The sequence below is a fragment of the Musa acuminata genome, chromosome BXJ3-5 (genome assembly GCF_036884655.1).
Source record: "Musa acuminata AAA Group cultivar baxijiao chromosome BXJ3-5, Cavendish_Baxijiao_AAA, whole genome shotgun sequence".
Taxonomy (NCBI): domain Eukaryota; kingdom Viridiplantae; phylum Streptophyta; class Magnoliopsida; order Zingiberales; family Musaceae; genus Musa; species Musa acuminata.
Window position 1 is genome coordinate 39,459,402 of NC_088353.1, and position 18,900 is coordinate 39,478,301.

General features: G+C 33.5%; 1 protein-coding gene across 1 annotated transcript; it reads right to left on the reverse strand.

The window, feature by feature from the left end:
- Positions 1-1,390: 1,390 nt before the first annotated feature.
- LOC103985584 (calcium and calcium/calmodulin-dependent serine/threonine-protein kinase) lies at positions 1,391-15,345 on the reverse strand. The gene is made up of 7 exons (XM_009403328.3): positions 13,841-15,345; positions 12,744-12,798; positions 4,054-4,164; positions 3,704-3,936; positions 2,690-2,897; positions 1,874-1,933; positions 1,391-1,791 (listed from the first exon to the last, which is right to left on the reverse strand). Exons 1-7 carry the CDS (start codon positions 14,575-14,577, stop codon positions 1,615-1,617), a joined length of 1,581 nt encoding a protein of 526 aa, XP_009401603.2. The 5' UTR covers positions 14,578-15,345; the 3' UTR covers positions 1,391-1,614.
- Positions 15,346-18,900: the final 3,555 nt, after the last annotated feature.

Below are 18,900 nucleotides of genomic sequence, written 5' to 3' on the forward strand. Positions count from 1 at the left end.
AATTTAAAGCTGCTAATTCCAAAACCAGAAACTAAAAGTGTTTAGAATCGATTCCATTCTTGTTCATATTTCATAAAATCGAAATTGCCAAATTTCAAAGCGTGTGTGTATATATATATATATATATATTAGGATAAGACACTAAAGCTTCTTAAATATGTTCGATGGGTACTAGTAATTTTACACATAGTGGCTAAATATATTCACAAAATGATCATAGGTATTGGTGAATGATGCAAGAAGCAACACTTTTTCTTTATCAACTTTTACATCATTTTTTCTTAGTTGATTTAATATTCCTTTGCACTTTCAAATATTCAACAAAGTCTCACCTTCCTCTTGTCTACTCCTCGTTTTGGATATAGTTTGTTAATTAAGCTTTTAACTAGATAGATAAAAAGTTTTTAAAATTTATCACATATAATTACAATGGAATCATTATCAAATACTAAAGATAATATATTCTCAATGATATAATGACAAATAATACTCACACAGTTTGTCTTAATTATATATATATATATATATATATATATATATATATATATATATATATATATATATATATATATATATATAGTTCATCTTTCTAGATTTGACTGCACATCCCTCCAAGGTTTTTGTTAAGCCTCAATGAACACTCGCTTTTGTTCCTTTGTACCAAAGTGAAACTAATTTCATTCATTAAATTTTTATGGTTTGAAAAAATATTCAATGACAATTTATTTGAATCTATAATCCCCTCAGATCATTTATATCACTTTATTAACAATGAGGATATTGATATCAATATAATATTCAATGGAACCAACAATAATACATAAATCCAAAATATTTAATGTAGGATTACATGATTTGACACTCAAATTCTTTATCATATGATAAAATAATAAAATTCAAAAATCAAATTCTCTTTCGATTTAATCTAAATCTAAGCTTAGAGTCTATTATATTTCCTCTCGCGTTAACATAAGAAACTTTCTCTCAATCTCTTCAATGTACTAGAGAAAATTGTAGGATCACAGCGTCTTTGTCTTCACTAATAAAGTATTGACATAGGATAATTAAATTTTCAATAATTTTTATCTTCACTCTTGAATTTTTTATTTATTTATTTTCGGAATGATTTGGTTCTCCAAATAATTTTGTTTCAATTAGGCGATCTAAAAAGAACTTACCAACTCCAAAATAAGGATCTAAAATACTAACAAACTCTAATATTAGGTACCCAAATCTCACGCTAAATGAATCCTTCTTATATCTATACACGTATCTATGCAAAATAAAATTTTAACAGCATGCATGTAGACACGTTCTAGTTCAAAGATGATGTGATTATTACAAGTGTGTTCAATTTTATTTTTTGCAATGGAGTTCTTATAGGAACAAGTGGGATTTTTAAGCCAACATTTTTCTTCTAATAAATTGAGGGAACATGTGACAAAATAAAGTCTACAAACACTATACTAGTAGTACGTAAAAGTAATATATCTTCACTCCCACTCCCTTTGGTGCAATCACCAAAGCAGCCCCTCGGTCCGGAACCACTCAGATATAGAGAGCCAAGGTGGACAATGGAGTTCATCTCACCTGTTTGCTTCTCATTATGGGGAGTCAAACTGGCCGCAGAGAAGACAGGACAACATCTTGCAGAGAGCTATTTCTATGCATTGCTGCTTTGAACTCATCAAAGGTGACCTTCCCGTCACTGTTAGCATCCATCTGATCGAAGATTTCATCTAGCTTCCCTGGTTCAGTAATATCAGCAGGGAGACAATCCTCAGGCAAGGCCTGCAGAAGTAAACCGTTTCCTTTTAGATCATTGGAAATGGTTTCATGGGATTGAGGAGGAGACTTTAGTTGGTAGTGTTACTCTAAGCATTGACGCCAATTCTTCCTTGCTGATGTATCCCGACCTGTCAGTGTCATACATCTGCGGCAGCAGCACACAAACATATCTTATTAACGTTAAGAAAGAATAGACCAAACATAACACAGATGTATACCATCAGACACTCCCGTGTCAATGTAGAAGTGTCTCATGTTATGTATAACTCAATGATTTGATTGCAAATTAAGTTCCAAGAGAAGAATATTGTGTCTGCTAATCCTACACAGTTCCCATTTGTGAATTATATATATATATATATATATATATATATATATATATATATATATATATATATATATATATATATATATATATATATATATATATATAATTTCACTTCTCCTTTCTCTTCCTCCATTTAAATTTTAATACAAGGAAAAAAAAAAGAAAAGAAAACTGTACCCAGCTCCACTTGCTACTAAATACATAAATTTGAATCAAATCACATAAACTAGTATGTTTTAAAGGATTTATGCAGTCAGTCTTTACGAGGTTTCCAAACTCATTATTGACGATGGAAGAGAAGGATCTGAATGCTGTTGCTAGTCAGGCCTGCATGTCCATGTATGTATATCTTGATTGCATAATCGTTATAACAGTGAGGTTTGCTAATGTATTACCTCTTTCATTTTTTATATGTAGTCATGATACTCAAGATGCTCATGAGTTGGAGAATATTCTATGATCAAGAAAATTCTAGGATATGTTTTCCCTGTGGACATAAGCTGTGAAGTCAAAACCACGTTTTCTCTCTCCCTGTTTGTTAATTGTTTCATGACTAGTAAACTAGCTTGTTACCTGAAAGCAGAGTCGGAGAGCTTCTTCTCCTCGTGAGTTCCTGAGACTGGATAGCCCACAAAGGATCTCTCTCATGTCAACATTTCCATCACGGTTGTTGTCAAACAGATCAAACACTCGAGAAGCTAGAGGGATTAGTGAATCCATCTTTAGAGCCTTCAGGACTTCCTCAAACTCTGACAGAGTAGCGTTCTCTCCATTTGCACATCTGCATCCACAACACCTACTTTTACGTTTTGAACTCCAATGAATTAAAGATCATACATAGTTCTCTAAGCATTTCAGATTTTTCAGCTATCATGCCATGATAAATAGATCTTAGCTATTCATACAATAATTTACCAAGATATGATAACTTATCAACAATGTCAGAATTATAGATCATAGTTCTCTATGCACTTCAGAATTTTCAGCTATCATGCCATGATAAATAGATTGTCTTAGGCTACTATTCATACTATAATTTACCAAGACATGAGAACTTATCAACAATTTCAAGTACTACATCAAATACAAATGACTAGGTATGCAGGAAAAAGAAAACAGAGAGAGTTACATCAGATAGTGCCATAAAATTGCTATTTTGAGAATTCACATGAATAACACAATATAACAGTAGCACAACGTATCATTGTTCTAATAGAAAAAAGCATATGAAACTAAACAATGTTAGCTGGTCTTTTGCAAATCAATTGCAAGTTTATTAGACTTATAGAGAACATAGGAGGGAAAAGAAATCTTGTATGAGCATGAAAGATTGATTTCACTATATCTGATCTTAATAATGAAATGAGCTCGAGTGACCTATTGTAATTTTCCAGTGCCCTTACCAGAACATACATATCAGACATTCTCATTAGTGATTTAAGGTTGGATATATTATCAATTTATTCAATATTGCTTGGTCACCGCTGCAGCATCTGAACATGATCGTTAAAATGCTTCGTAAGGGTAGTTTCAAAAGCTCATTTAAAAAAAAAAACTATCAACCATATAAGATATCGAAAGAATTACATTCTCTTGAAGTGTAAACGTAGATTTTCAATTTCCTCAGTGGTGAGATCATTTGATCCTAGCAGGCTCTTCAGCCTCTTTGTTCGTAGAGCAACCTTACTACTTAATACGCTTGCTATTGCAGCTGCACGCAATTTCCGCCGAGCATTAAATCTCTGCAGTTTAGTGACAACCTCTGAATCCATGAGCTCCTCCTTAGCAGAATCCCCAATGACCCATGGATGCTTCAGAAGCTGTTTACATATCAGATCAATGAGACTGAATAAACAGACGATATAGAAAAAGTTATATGACATCACCATAGTTCAATATAGTCACAAAAAAATAATGCATATGGACATTAATCATACATCACTAGCAGTGGGTCTCTTATAAGTCTCCACAGATAACAGTCTAGAAATCAAATCCTTCGCTGAAAAGGATATGGCCTTCCATGTAGGATCCTCAAAGTTGAAGTCACCCTGGATATAGAACATTTATGTTGATCGTTAAAATTATAAAAAAAATCATAAGTTTGGCATGAAGAGAAGAAAAATATGATGCGGATTGTTGGGAGGGAGAGAAGAATTGGAAACCAAAAGAGAATCTCAGTGATCAATAATCAAAGGAATATATCAAAAAGTCAATGTAAGATTAACATGATTTGACACTCTTTATCTATATCCATGCAGAAAATCAAATTCTTCATTATATGAAAAAACCAGGAATCACTCTTCCTGAGCTAACCCGAACCAAAGCCCGAAACTCTTGTATATCCTCTCATATAAACCCAAAATATTTTCATCTATGCCTCTCCCTTTTACTAAAATCATGAAATGTGTGGCGTATTTATAAAAACAAATCCTAATTCACTAAAAAAACTCTTTCTACTTGGATCTCCAATCTCAATCTACCAAGGACTTTAAATCTAATTAGGACTGCTCCAAATATCAAAGTGGTTTCAGCATAATTACTATTTTTAAAATACTTCAAATCCTAACCATCTCTATGTTAACGAGTATCTTCCTACTTTGTGTCTCCTATACAAAATCTATAAACTATTGGCTTAAAGAATTTACCGCAGCTACGCAGATGAATCAATTCATGGCTCAACATTTGATTATAATAAACTCGCCAACATACCATGTGTAACTAAAACTAAATCAATAACACTACTTATTCGGGAGAGATCTTCATCTCTCCGTCTCACCACCAATTCAACTTTTCCCCTTACATTGTCCATCACCCTTTGTTTTCTTTATCGCGAACAAGACTTGCTATTGCAGGTACCTACCATCCCTACACGTGCAACATGTGTCCAGCCCTTTGAGATCTTTACTATGCTTCATCCATATGGTATGATTCTTGATGCAATCTTCATTCATTAGGCCTATATAACCCCAAGAAATTTTTAAAACTCCACCTCTAACCCTGTAGCCATAATCCTTGGAAACCAAAAGACTTAAAAAAATTTGTATCTTTGGAACATAAGCCACATCCTCTAAAGTATGTTGTGTTCCCTCAAATATTTTAATATTTACCTTACCAACATGTATGACATCCATCATTGAATCATCACTTAGATTCAACTTGCTAGTCAACTTGTTATTTAGTGAACCAAAACAATCTTTTGAGAACAAATACAAGTAACACAAGCAAAATTTAAATGTCAACTCTTCTAGAAAAATGCATTATTACCTTTGGAGAGTATGAGGACATCTCCATCACCATCCATCATAAGAAGGCACTCATCAGGCTCTTCTTCCCTTTCTTTTAGACAAGTTACTTCATATGTCCATAATAGCATTGAACATCATCCAAAAACCTAACTTTTGATCTTGATTTGTCATCCTGAGATCAACTCTTATCGAAAAATCATCCTAATTGATATCCACCCTAAGTAGCTAATGCCTCATTATCAATGTTCTTATATTTATCCTTTTTCCTTGTAACATGAGATACTAAAGCATTTTCAACTAGTTTCAGAGTTATTGTATCTTTTTCACATAATATCTATCTCCACAAAATTGTCATAGAAGTTGATGAGTGATGCAAGAAGTAACGTCTTATCTTCTTCATTAGTCTTCACATCAACTTTATTTAGTTTATCTAAAATTTCTTTGAATATATTTAGATGTTTTATCAAGTCTTTGCCTTCCTCAATTCTCAACTATAACTTTTGGTTTAGATATAACTTGTTAGTCAAACTTTTAGTCAAATAAAGCTTTTTCGTGATGACGAAATCGTCATCAACTATATTATTGATAGTATTATCAATGATGCAAAGACGAAGAGTGGTTACACACTTTGCTTGAAGCTTCTCTCAATATCTCAATATTTATCACTCATTTTTTCTGGTTTGGTTGGTTGTCCTAGGCCTTGTAGTTCAAGAAGACCCTCTTCTTTGACACAGAGTGTAACTATTTCTTTCATCAAATTTCTCCATAGTAAAGTCCACAGAAATAACTGACAATATCCTTATTAATTTTCTAATTATGGATATTTTAAGCTTTGATACCATTTTGTTAGGGAGAGAGAAGAACTCAAAACTAAAAGAGAAACCCGAAAGATCAACCAAAGAATATACTAAAAAATGATATAAGATTAACGTGGTTTGACACTCCCTACCTAAATGTATGTAAAAAATTAAATTCTTCAATATATGAGAAAACTAATATGAGGAATCACTCTCTCATAAGTTAACTCAAACCCGAGCCTGAAACCGTTATACATACTTTCACATAAACCCGAAGAACTTTTTTCTCACCTCTTTCTAGATTCAATAGAGAATGTACTCAGGAAAACCCAAAATGTCTTCCTCTATAACTTTTCCTCTCATAAAAATCATGAGCTAAATAGTGTATTTATAGAAACAAGTCCTCATTCACTAAGGACTTCTCATTTTACTTGGATCACTAATCCAAATCCTAATACACTAAGAAATTGAATCTAATTAAGATTCCTTGCTAGTTCTAACACACATCATTAATTATACATCAAACCATTTATAGGGATATTGTGCAATACCACCATGTTAAATGTCAATCTTCCTTCCTTTGGTCCATCCTTGAAATGTCTCTCCAAGCCTCCAAGGATCTTGCTTTTGAGTTCTAATAGCTATTTATCCTAATAGCATCGTATTCCTTCTCTATGCTTTGTGGACAAGTGGAATTGCCTTCGGCCAGGTGATGATTATTGTTGACAAGAACATGGAGGAGCAGAACACGGATCTCCGATCACCATTGCAAATTAAAAAAGTAGCATCTCTATAAGATTCAAGGGAGTGTTAGGTTCAAAGTTGTGGGGTTGCTATGCTTAAAAATCAACATTGTAAAGCAAGAAGGTACATCTCTCCAAGGAGGAAGTGGCCGACTCTCTAGGCACACCACAAACAAATGGAGATTTTCTTAATCTATGATTTATCTTACTAGTGTTGGTTAGAAACAAGATTTTAAAAAGCAAGAAATCTATGGAATCCATCCAAGAAGGAAATTGCTGACCCTTTAGGCACACCTTAAATCGACAAAGATTTTCTTAATCTGTGACTTCTCTGACTAATGAGTACAATTAGTTAGAACCAAGGTTTGACAAAGTAAGAAGGTTATGAAATCTCTCTAAGGAGCAAGTGGCTAACTCTCTAGTCACACCTTAGACAGACATATATTTTCTTAATCTGTGATTTATTTCACTAATAATTACTATTAATTGGAGCCAAGGTTTGATATATCGTCTGAAACAGGACAAATACTGTAGCACTGTAGTGGTACCAGGTGGTCTGCCCGGTACACCGGTACCATACCGTACCGAGCTCGGATCGAAACGCCGGTACGGTATGGTACGGCGAACCTTGCAACACACAATCTGTCGGTAGCTACCTGTACATACTAGTTTGATCAAGGGGACTGATACCACCAATCAGCATGACAATCCTTGGTTGGAAGTTGGAACCACTATGGTGTTAGACATAAGGCTATAAGAAAATATATTGTAGCACATACATTTTCTCTCTTTTTTCTTTCTTTTTTCTTCTTCTCCCTTCTCACCCTCTCTTCTGCTTCCATGAGAGATCCTCTCTCTGTTTCTCTTTTCTTCTTCTCTCTTTTCCTTCTGCCTTTTCTTCTTCCACAAGATCATCTTTCTCTTCCTTTCTTCTTCTCTCTTCTCTCTTCTTCTTTCCTTCTCCCTTCTTCTTTGTTTCTCTCTTTCTCTCTCTCCTATGTGAAACACTCCTTATGTAAGAGGCGATGTAGTGAAGGTGTTAACTAGCTTAATTGATAAAGATTTGAAAGTATATTATGAGGTCCTGGACTCAAATTTCGCCTTCACCACTTATCATTTAAAAAAAAAAAAAGCAGTGATGCAATTACAAGACAAAGGCAGTGTGGAGCTAATTATTTGTTTCTCTCTTTCTCTCTCTTCCATGTGAAAAACTCCTTATGAAAGAGGCAATGCAGTTACGAGACACACAGGTGGTGGGGAGCTAATTTATTTTTTCTTTTGTGCTTTTTGCAGTATTTACATTGGGGTCCTTAAATAAAAATATGGATATTACATATTTCCCCCTAAATAAAAAGTTTAGTCCATAAATGTGATGTATTTGATTCAAAAAAGATTAATAATAATATAACTTCAGTCATACTTTCATTTTTTTCTACATAATTTTATCAAATATACTAATCAATAAAACTCTTATCAGATAGTTCCTGTAATTGTTTATTCAATAATTTTAATTTAATAAATATCATTCTATAAAGGATCTAAACAATTAATCCAATGTTAAATATTAAATTCATAATGACTTCAATCTCACGATCAGGTAATAACTCTGATAACTTCTAGAGAAACATCTGAGTCTTTATAATATTGAATGAATTATCAAGTTCACATCATCTTAATTGATGTTTAAGAGTACAATTATATATCTTTAGCATCTCATCCTCGATCAGGATTTGGTTTAGATCACTTAAAAGACTTAGGGAGAAGTATATTGTATTTTTAAAGCTGAATTCAACGTTATCAGTGATTAAAAAATCCACACTTATCTATAACAAATCAAAGAGAATATAGGTATATTATGTATATTCCAAGATAGCATCAAAATCTTTTATTACTAATTTAATTAAATAATTTAAAATTTATTAACATTAATATTCATCAGTAGATTTACAAAACAGCTAGGATGACTCCATTAGGTCTTTTCGGCTTGGAGCTAGACAATAATAAACCTACAACCCTTTCTTGTGGACTAACAACTACAGAGCTAACCATTGTTCTATTTGTTTGGTAGTTGCTACCAAGACGATTTCTTTATGCCCATCAAAGGACCTCGAGATGCTAATCCACGAAAATCAATAATAGAAATAGAAAAGAACACAACTGCAGAACGAGGGCAACCAATGAAAATACATCATGTTCTTACTCGTCAACTTTGACAATCATTTTCTTTTTCTAAAATATAGGTGACAATGGTGGGGTTTGAACCAAGATCTACGATGAGCCATCAAAGTCTTTACCAGCTAGACTATCTAGATACTAATAATAATATCGCACACAATTCAACGTGTACACGTATGTATTCATCCTCTTATATTTCTTAACAAATATAGTCAAGTGCATCCGCAATAGTCAATTCATTAACCTCAATAGTCAAATGCTTCCTCAAATTACTTTTATCTATCAATATTACATATAACATCGCTTCTTTTCTAATAGATCAATATGTAACTTAATAAAAGTCTACAGCAACAAAAAACCCTATCTAATCAAAGATAATCCTAAGTAATTCTAATATGACTTTGGATAAACTATTTAATCAGATCCATTAATATACAAGTATAATCATATCTGATCACATCAGCTCAGTTTTAATATACAAATTGCATCCACTACCAAGTGAGGTCAGATTCTTTATAAAAGGTTATAATTATATCAGATATACTCTATCAAGCTTCAATCACAGAGGTCCATTATAATAAAAAATTTGCCATGATTTAGTATAACCAATCATCAACGATTAGGTTTGTAAATAAATAATACAATCAAGATAGTCAACTAAAAACATCCTTTTCTGTTTTATCAAACAATTCCTGAAACATATATTATATATTTCTTGAGGCCTCGGAAGTCTTAAATCTTCAAATGATATCATAACACCCATATAGAAAACCTCAGGACACTACAAATTGCTAAAATTGATCCTCGATGTACACTCCAAGTATTAAGACATTCTTAAAACAAGAATTCACCCAAACCTATTCGCCTGTGTAATTATACTCTTTTTTTAAAGTAAGAAATCTTGATTTTACTTCTAGATGCAACCACAGGAGCAGCGACACATAGATGGATTACGTTCTATATGGTTCTTGTGCAGGACAATGCCATATAGATGTCTGCCAAAGTGTATGTGAAGGAAGTCAAAAAAAATAAAAATTGGAAGTGCAATGATGGGAGCAGGTACACTAGGCAGCCCGTCCATGATCAGAAGACCAGTCAATTTCTGATGAGATAAAGAAATCATTGTGGTAGTTGTTATGCTTAGTGTAGTTAGGGTCTCATTGTTAAGTGATTCCATGCCAATTTGTACATTCATATGATGAACAATATAGTACCTTGGATGTCAAGAGACCACTTGTCTATTTCATTTTTGCAGCATTTAACATCAGCTTAGCTAGGGTGTTTATTGCAGGAGCATATGCAGTCAAAAGTGTCATTCCAATTCAGAAATTTTTAATATAAATATGATTATGAACAATAGCAATAATGACCTATGCAATATATAAATACAACATATAGAGTTTAAAGAAATTACCAACAAAAAAAAATTAAGTAAGCTATTGAAAAAGGACATCTATAGCTAGAAACTACCATGTGATAAGGTAAGATTAGACTTTCATGATTTGAAGCACTGATTAGTAAAACAAAGCAACTGAAACATGAGTACTATCAAAATAATTGTTAGTTTGAATATCAGATCATCATAAGGACTAAAAAAGAATAGTAGCACAAAGCGACACAGCAGTAGGATCACAAGAATAGTAGCATATTAGTGAGAGCAATGAAATAGTAGCAAAAACCATTTGGAAGTTTTTCTTCCAATTTTAATTTCTTTTTATGAGTTTTTGGGATGTTTCATTAAACTTCAGCTGAATTATCACTTGTGTCAAAAGCATAAGCTGAGAGGAAAATTGAGCAACTTATATTTAAATTTAACATTCCTTCTCATGTGAAAGCTAGATGAAAGTTTGATGGGCTTGAGATACACCTAATAGTCAGAGAAAATGAATTAACTCAATTTGACATCATGACCAACTCAAATTCCATGATAAAATTTTAGTTTGGTTTACCATTTATCCTGAAAGTTTAAGCAGATAGATAGGAAATGGGACAAGTTATATTTAAACTCTAACACCAACTGACAATCGAAGCTATCTATATACCCTATTATCTCATCTGTTGACATAAGTTTCTAGAGGGATTGGCAGCAGCCAATTTAATATAAGTTTGTGTGTTAAAAAAAGCAGAACATAATGTACTGTTTTCAAATATCAAAGTCACACGATTGTAGTATTACCCTATTTGATAAAATTTTCACATGTTGGGCTTAAGCAAAGGGCAGCGGTCAATGATCTATCAGGGTTCACATGGTACCAGAGAAGGAAAATAGAAAAAAAAAAAAAAAAAGAGCAGCAGAAAGGAGGTGGAGACTGGAACAACAGAAAGATTGGGTGAAGAGTAGTCAGGCAAAGAAGGGAAGCAGATGAGATGCAAGCAAAAGAAGAATAAAGAACTGCACACATTCATTTGTTGTTGCTGATTATGTTGTTAATAACCGTTCCTATCATCCATGAATTGGGGGAAAGTTTCTAGTGTTCTCCTTAGACATTGAAAGTTATAGAAGGATCAAATAATTAAATGAGAAGTTCAGCAAGAAGCAATGTATTTCACTTCCCGACTATTGCGAATGAAGTGTAACAAACATAATCTACATATTCTTAGATCATCATGCCTTGGTTAATTCTAGTAATATTCTACCCCAGTATTTGCTGTTTCCCTGTATAAGGAACAAAAAGAGAGTGCACTAAAGTTGTTGAAGCTGCAAGCAAATTCATTTTTATTGCTGACGATGTCAGTCACATAGGTAAGCAATGGCGTGGAAATCTATTTTTCCTATTGCTCCCTTCATGACTACCACAGCATGCAACAGATGTAAAACGATTGTTGCATTGCCACCATGTCTACTAATAGGCCCGTTCCTTTCACTCAATGGCATTTTGTTTCCTTCTGTTTACTGTTATAAATAATTAAATCGAGCTAAAATTAACGTACCAAGTATGAAAGAGCAACACAGGATGAAAAGAATCCTTTTGCATCAGCTACATGCCATTTGCCAGACAACTTCATATTTATTATGTATTCTCTAAAATTAGCCTTTCTATTTTATTTAGATCAGTTTGGTAGAAAATTTACAATCACTTCAGGTCACAGCTCATCTTTTCTAACATACAGTTTATCTGACCCATCTTTTGTAAGAAACTAAAGCTTCTAAAACCCATTTCCAAACTCAAGAAAAAGAACACAAGGAAGCCTATTTTTCTAGCTAAAATCAAGTGTTATTTTTTTAGCTAATCCTACTAAATATTCAGATAAAAAGCCCCCTTCCCTTTATGTAATATATATATATATATATATATATATAATATAATATATATATACAATATATATATATATATATATATATATATATATATATATATATATATAATATTAAAATTTGTCATGATTAGAACTGTTGATATCAAATCTGTTATTATATATACAGAATCTGCACACCTAAAAGTACATTCTAGTTCAAAAGCTCATGTAGCAATCAATTAGTGAAGAAATTATTTTCAAAAATGTTATTCGGGGTAGTATCTAGAATTAAAATCACTTAAAAGAGCAGGAGTTCTATTCCTCCAGAAGCTATACAATTTAAGCAGTTATACAAAAACCAAGTGAGAAGACAAAGTAAAAGTAGGCAGCAAAGAAGTGCTTATGAAATTGTTACAGTAGACAAACTTACAGCCAGTATCCGCTGTTGTTTTTCTCGATTTGTTGATGCAGTAAATGGTGGGCATCTGTAGTGATGAATAACAAAATTATTTGCAAAGTCAAAGTTAGAAATGTCTTCCTGCATAGGAAACACAATCCCCCACTACTCCCTTTCCTTCCTCTTCCCCTGTTCTTCCTCTTCGCCGCCAGACCTCAGCAGTGATAATGGTAGTGGGAGAGACAGGGGTTATTATAGCCAAATCTAGTGAGATTTTGGTGTGTGCAGGTCCAAAGGCAGATGTTTTCATTCTTTTTCCCATAAGTTCAGTGATATCGACTAGTTAGAAGGGCTAAAGAGACAAGCAAGGAAGCATGTACTTAGATCATAATACCGAGTGCTTAATCAAATTCTTAAAGAGAAAAATCCCCTAAGAGCCATTGAACCTTCTGAAAAAAATTATTTTTTTCATTTTATGCTTCCTCAGGAAAGGGAACCTAACCAAATGGCAGATTGTTTAACTACCAATGGCACTAATCTAGACTTTCTAGTTTCCCTTAAAAGAATTCTCTTTGTTTTCATTTTATTTTTCTTCAAGAAAGGGAACCTTACCAAATGGCAGATTGTTTAGCTTCCAATGGCACTAATCTAGGCTTTCTAGTTTCCCTTCAAATAATTCTTTATTCGCAAGTGAAATAAAAGATTTTTTTTTTCTGCTAACGTAAGTGGCAAAGATAGGATTTGGTTCTAGTTCCTTGCTACTTTATTAGTCTAGCATCAATCTTGAAGATTTATTGGATGTTGTTTTGATCCCTTAATTTGGTAAATAGATTCCTTTATCGATTAGGTAAATATATATGGTACATCACCATGGAACAAATACTTCAAACATAAAATTTAATCTTAGTTAAATGATCCTGTTACAAAAAATTATTTCCAGACTGAACCTAAGAATATGCAGACCTAACATACCATCACCAACAACAAAAGTTTAGGTATAAAACTTTGTGAAATGGGATATAGAACCTTCAATTTAGGATAAGTGAATTAGGTAGACCAGTAGTAGAGAAGTGGTTTGGATACAAGTTTCATTGTTATATATCCAAATTAAAACAAAGACAGAAACATACCCAGATAGAAGGATATACAAGATCACCCCAAGAGACCACATATCACTTGCTGCAGAAACTTCACGCCTTGAAAGAGCTTCAGGTGAGACATAATCAATTGATCCAAACAGCGCAATGATAGGATCAGCGTGATCCTCCACAGAGCTCAAACCAAAGTCCATTATTTTCAAGGGAGACCTAGCACTGCTGTCCAAGAACAAGCAATTTTCTGGCTTCAGATCACGATGAACGATGTTGGCTTTATGAAGTGCTGCTAATCCACTGGCTATCTGCTGAACGACTACAGACGCTTCGAATTCCGAATAACGCTCCTGAGCAATAATCCTATCGAACAGCTCTCCGCCAGAACAAAGCTCCAGCACAAGGTGAACTCCATCCACATCCTCATATACATCATATAGATTTATTACATTGGTGTGAGGAGAAACCTTCTCCACTATCCTCCTCATCACTACAATTTCATTTGTCAGCAATGCATCCGATATCGAAATCTGATTTTGATTCCACGAAGGCAGCCTCTTCTTGTGGCCATGATAGGTCTGCAGTGGCCCGGGAGGCGTGTACCCTCCCAATCTTCTCAGGGTTTTAATTGCTACCTGGTTCTGGTTCTGGTTCTGGTTCTTTTCCCTGATGCTGGACTTTCTGATCCCCTTTCTGACAATTGAGAAGCCGCCTCGACCCAGGGCATCAACCACCTCGTAATCGTCAGATAGTTTTCTCCGTTCGATCCTCGACATTGTAAAAAGTGGTTCTGCCAGCAGAAGTCGAAAACTTGCTCCACAACTTCTTCTTCACACGCTTCCTATTCCAAAATTTTGGGTTCCACGATCACCTAGATCACTGTCACTACAGATAGATGCTCCCAAAATAAAGAAAAAACAAAGAGCAATTCAAGAACTTGCTACTCTTTTCTAATAAAGACGGAGAAGCAGCACATATGATCAAGAACAGGAAACACAAACAGGCCCAAGAAACTCGACGCGTTCAAGAAGGAAGACGGCTTCGAACCACAAATCAATGGAGAGCAAAGATTCCGACCGAGTAATACGAGCCTAAACTGCAATTCAGAATTGCAAGAGATATTTTTTCTGTTTTGGTATGAGACGAAGGCGCGGCGGAGGTGCGAGCGCCGCAGAAGCTGCCGATGGAAAGAGAGATCGAAGGAAACATGGAGATGAATGAAGAATGCCTTGCATTATTAAGAAGCAGATTAGATAATCATGAACGGTGCATTGTATTATATAAAACGGATTATAGTATTCAGAAACGGTGGAAGTGGGTAGGGATTATAAAATAGAAAAGAAAAAAGAGAGAGATAGAGAGAGAGCAGAGGGAATATTACGGTGGAATCGGCGAAGGGGAACAGAGACGCAAAAGGACAAGGAAAGGAAGCAGGTGAACGAAAGAAGAGGTCAGCGTACTCGAAAGACCAGCAGCTGTTCTCATTTGGTGGTTGTGGAGTACTCTTCCTTGTGTTCTCTTACAAGGTGCTCAATGATGGTTGGCAGCCAGAGAAGATGCCGTCGTTGGTGACATCGTTAACAAGATCAAACACAGCAAACAACGAGAAGGAAGGGATAAAAAAATCACAGCAATCAACGAACGGTTCCTTCGTCCCGTCCAACATAATAAGCTCGTTCAGTAGTCCTCCAAACATTGACCAAACGTTGCGGCCCGCTCAAATTTTTCCCAAAACAAAAAAAAACACACACACATATTCTAATACTACAGTGCACTGTTGATGATTAACTAATATGCTTTTTAAAACAGATTATGAGAGTTCGGCTATGAAATTCTAATATTAAAAATAATACAAGGATTATTTATAAATAATACTTATTTTTTATTTTTTGGTCTTTATATACCCTATTTTAATTAATTATTTAAAATATCATTTGGAAAGAAAAGAAATAATAATTTATTATTTGATGTGACACTATAATGAAAATAAATATTTAACCTTTATTGGGTTTTCAATATTTTTATTTTTTCATATATTTAAAATATTCAAATAATATTATTATATCTTTTTTAACTTTATATTAAAAGGTTAAATTTTATGTTTATTATTTTAATATAATGGGTGATTATTTGATCAATCACTCCCCTTTTGATTATTTCAGTTTCATAATCTCTAAAATGTGGTATATCAATACTACCCTTAAGACATTGCCTATTGATCGGTACAACAATATCATTAATTATTGTTAAACCTAGTTGTCCAATCGACTTCTCTATATTGCAATTGAATCCAACTAATTCTACTCTCATGTGTACTCCTCTTATTTCTTGGCTCTCTAGCTACGTCGACTCTCTCGGGTCAAACAGTTCTCTTTAGTAATCGACGAAACTTGTTCACTAGCTCTTCTACTTTTTCTTAGACCTTATATGCTCGATCTTATCTTGGAACTCTACTATTGACTCTCTAACATCCTCACTAGTTTTATTGTTGTCACCCTTATCCCTAAGCTATAGCTTCTATGAAACTCATTCCCATCTCGTCTACTCATTCCCATATGCCTATACAGTGTTTTGGTTTTAGTTTTTGGATTTTTGTTTAGGGTTTTCCCTCGTTAGTGACAACCTAAACCCTAAAGCGGATGGCATTGTATCATATCTTCTCTCTCCCAAATCCCTAATTTCCTCTTCATCTTCCTCTTCATCTTCTCGAAAATACCCTAAAACTCTCCTAAAAGCTTTGACTTTTTTTGTGTAGATTACTCAACTAGACACTAGTATTTCTAGATTAGTTCTCGACGACAATAGTATTGAGCATCTCGTTGGTTGTCTAAGAGGGTTCTCGTTGGTTGTCTAAGAGTGAACACTGTGTCGCATTCATAGTGCTCTTCTCAAATGTTTGATAGGTAATGATCGTGTCCTCTATTAAAACACTATAATCGTATATTATTTTCAAAAAGTTAAATTAGTTTGTTTTCATTTTGATCTATAATCAAGATTACAAAATATTGGTTAGCACTAGTATCATGATCTATAAGCAAGTATTCATTTTCATTGTTTATAGTGTTTTAAAGTATTATTTATAGTGTTATTATTATCAAGATGAAAATAATGTATACGTTAGGGAAAACACTTTATATTAATTTAAGATAATTGTATATGACATGATCCTTTATGTCTTACCATATGTATGGTCGTAGAGCATTAAAATAAGACATTATAAGTTTTTAATTTTTTTTTACCTCAGGATATTATTATTAACAGGATTCATCTCAAATTCTCAATCCATAATATTTTGGAGCGACAAATACTTTTCAAGACAATCACCCACAAGTAATTGGCTTGAGAAGTTGATGCTTCAACTATATGCTACTAAGGACACGGATTCAATAAATGTTTTTTATCATTTGTACATATTATATATTTTTGCTTGTATTTTACTTTCAAGATAACTAAGCATTATCATATTCATTGTTGCCAATAGTTGACAACTTGTTGACCTTGTCTAACTATAATTGGTCACAAGCTATATAATCCTTTATATTGGATAGTGTGTTCAGTGTCTTCGATTGAATCAATCGGATCAAGAGAGGATGAAGGGTGGCCATCAGCTACATTAAAGGGTGCTTAGCTATCCTAATGGTAAGCACATATATATCTCAAATTTTTTTTCCCCCTGGCATATGTATATTTTTGCTATTAACTTCTTACTTTGTTATGTTTGTGACGATGGTTTTGTGAACATGTTTCATTATTTAATCTAATTTCTTCGGATATTATCGATAAAATATTATTAAAGGTGTCTTGGATAGATGTTAGGATTTTTGATATGTTTTGTTATGCACTTTGTTTAGCTTTATTTATCTATAATCTTGTGTTTAACATTGTGTCATATATACTAGGTTAATCGTGTCTATTGGATATGGAGGTGGCACCTTTGCATCTTAAAAACGTCATCACCATTTATATGATATTTTATTTCAATAAAATATATATTTCAATCAACTACGAAGCTTATTTTATACTATATCAATTTGATTTTGTGTTTGTTTTATAGGAGGATCAAGGTATTAAAAGACACTAAGATGATTCTTGATGATTTGGCTATGAATTTTAAAGATGAGGCTAAGAATAATGACATTGAGAGTAAGACTCCTGAGGGATAGACTAGATAATTAGCCATGAGAAGATCATGATTGTTGAGGTGGAGAGGGCTACGAGTTGAGCTTAATTAACCTAGAACCTTAGGTAATGAGGTTGGAACTATTGATGTTAAGATAGATAGGACCATAGGGGAGGAGGCTATGATGATTAAGGTTAAGGAGTCAAGGACCTTTAAGTATTGAGATTTACAAAACTACGATGGTATATGAGAATGAGAGTGTCAAAATGATCGAGGAGGAGGTCAATAGAATTATACGGGGTGTATGTGGAGGAAAGTACAAGCATTGAACAAATAAGTTACGATACAAAGGATCACTAAATAACTCAATTTGTCATATTATTAGAGAAGTTCTATGACACAGAAGCATATGACTAAGAGAACTGGGAAATACTATTCTCCATCTTTAATAAGGTCCCAACTGTAAAGGCCGAGTGATGCAGCTACAAGGAGGATGAATATTGTGGCTTTACTAATAAAAAAGTTCTACAATTGGTAAGAAAAATAACAAGAAGAGCAAGAGTAACGAGCAAGAACAAGGTGAGGGAGACAAATTAATAGCAATAGGTGATGCAATCGTACAAATTGAATAAATGGACAAAGAAGATCGGTTATAGCTTCGTGAAACCAAGAGAGATGTGGTGGTCAAGGTATAGCAACATATGTACTATTATTGTTTCTTATATTTCATTTGCATCTTATTAATTGATGTATTGCTAACGATGAGGAAGCCACAATGATAATATTCAATATGAAGCATTTATCATGAGTTTCGTGATACATGTTTCACGTCAGTTTTTTCGTGAGACATGTTAATATTAATATCTATTTTAGTTTGAAATTTATTTGTCGACAAACGTTTCATTATTCTTAATCATCATGAGTATTTAACTGTGACATAGAATATGTAATCTTATTTGTAAACGACATATATCTATAA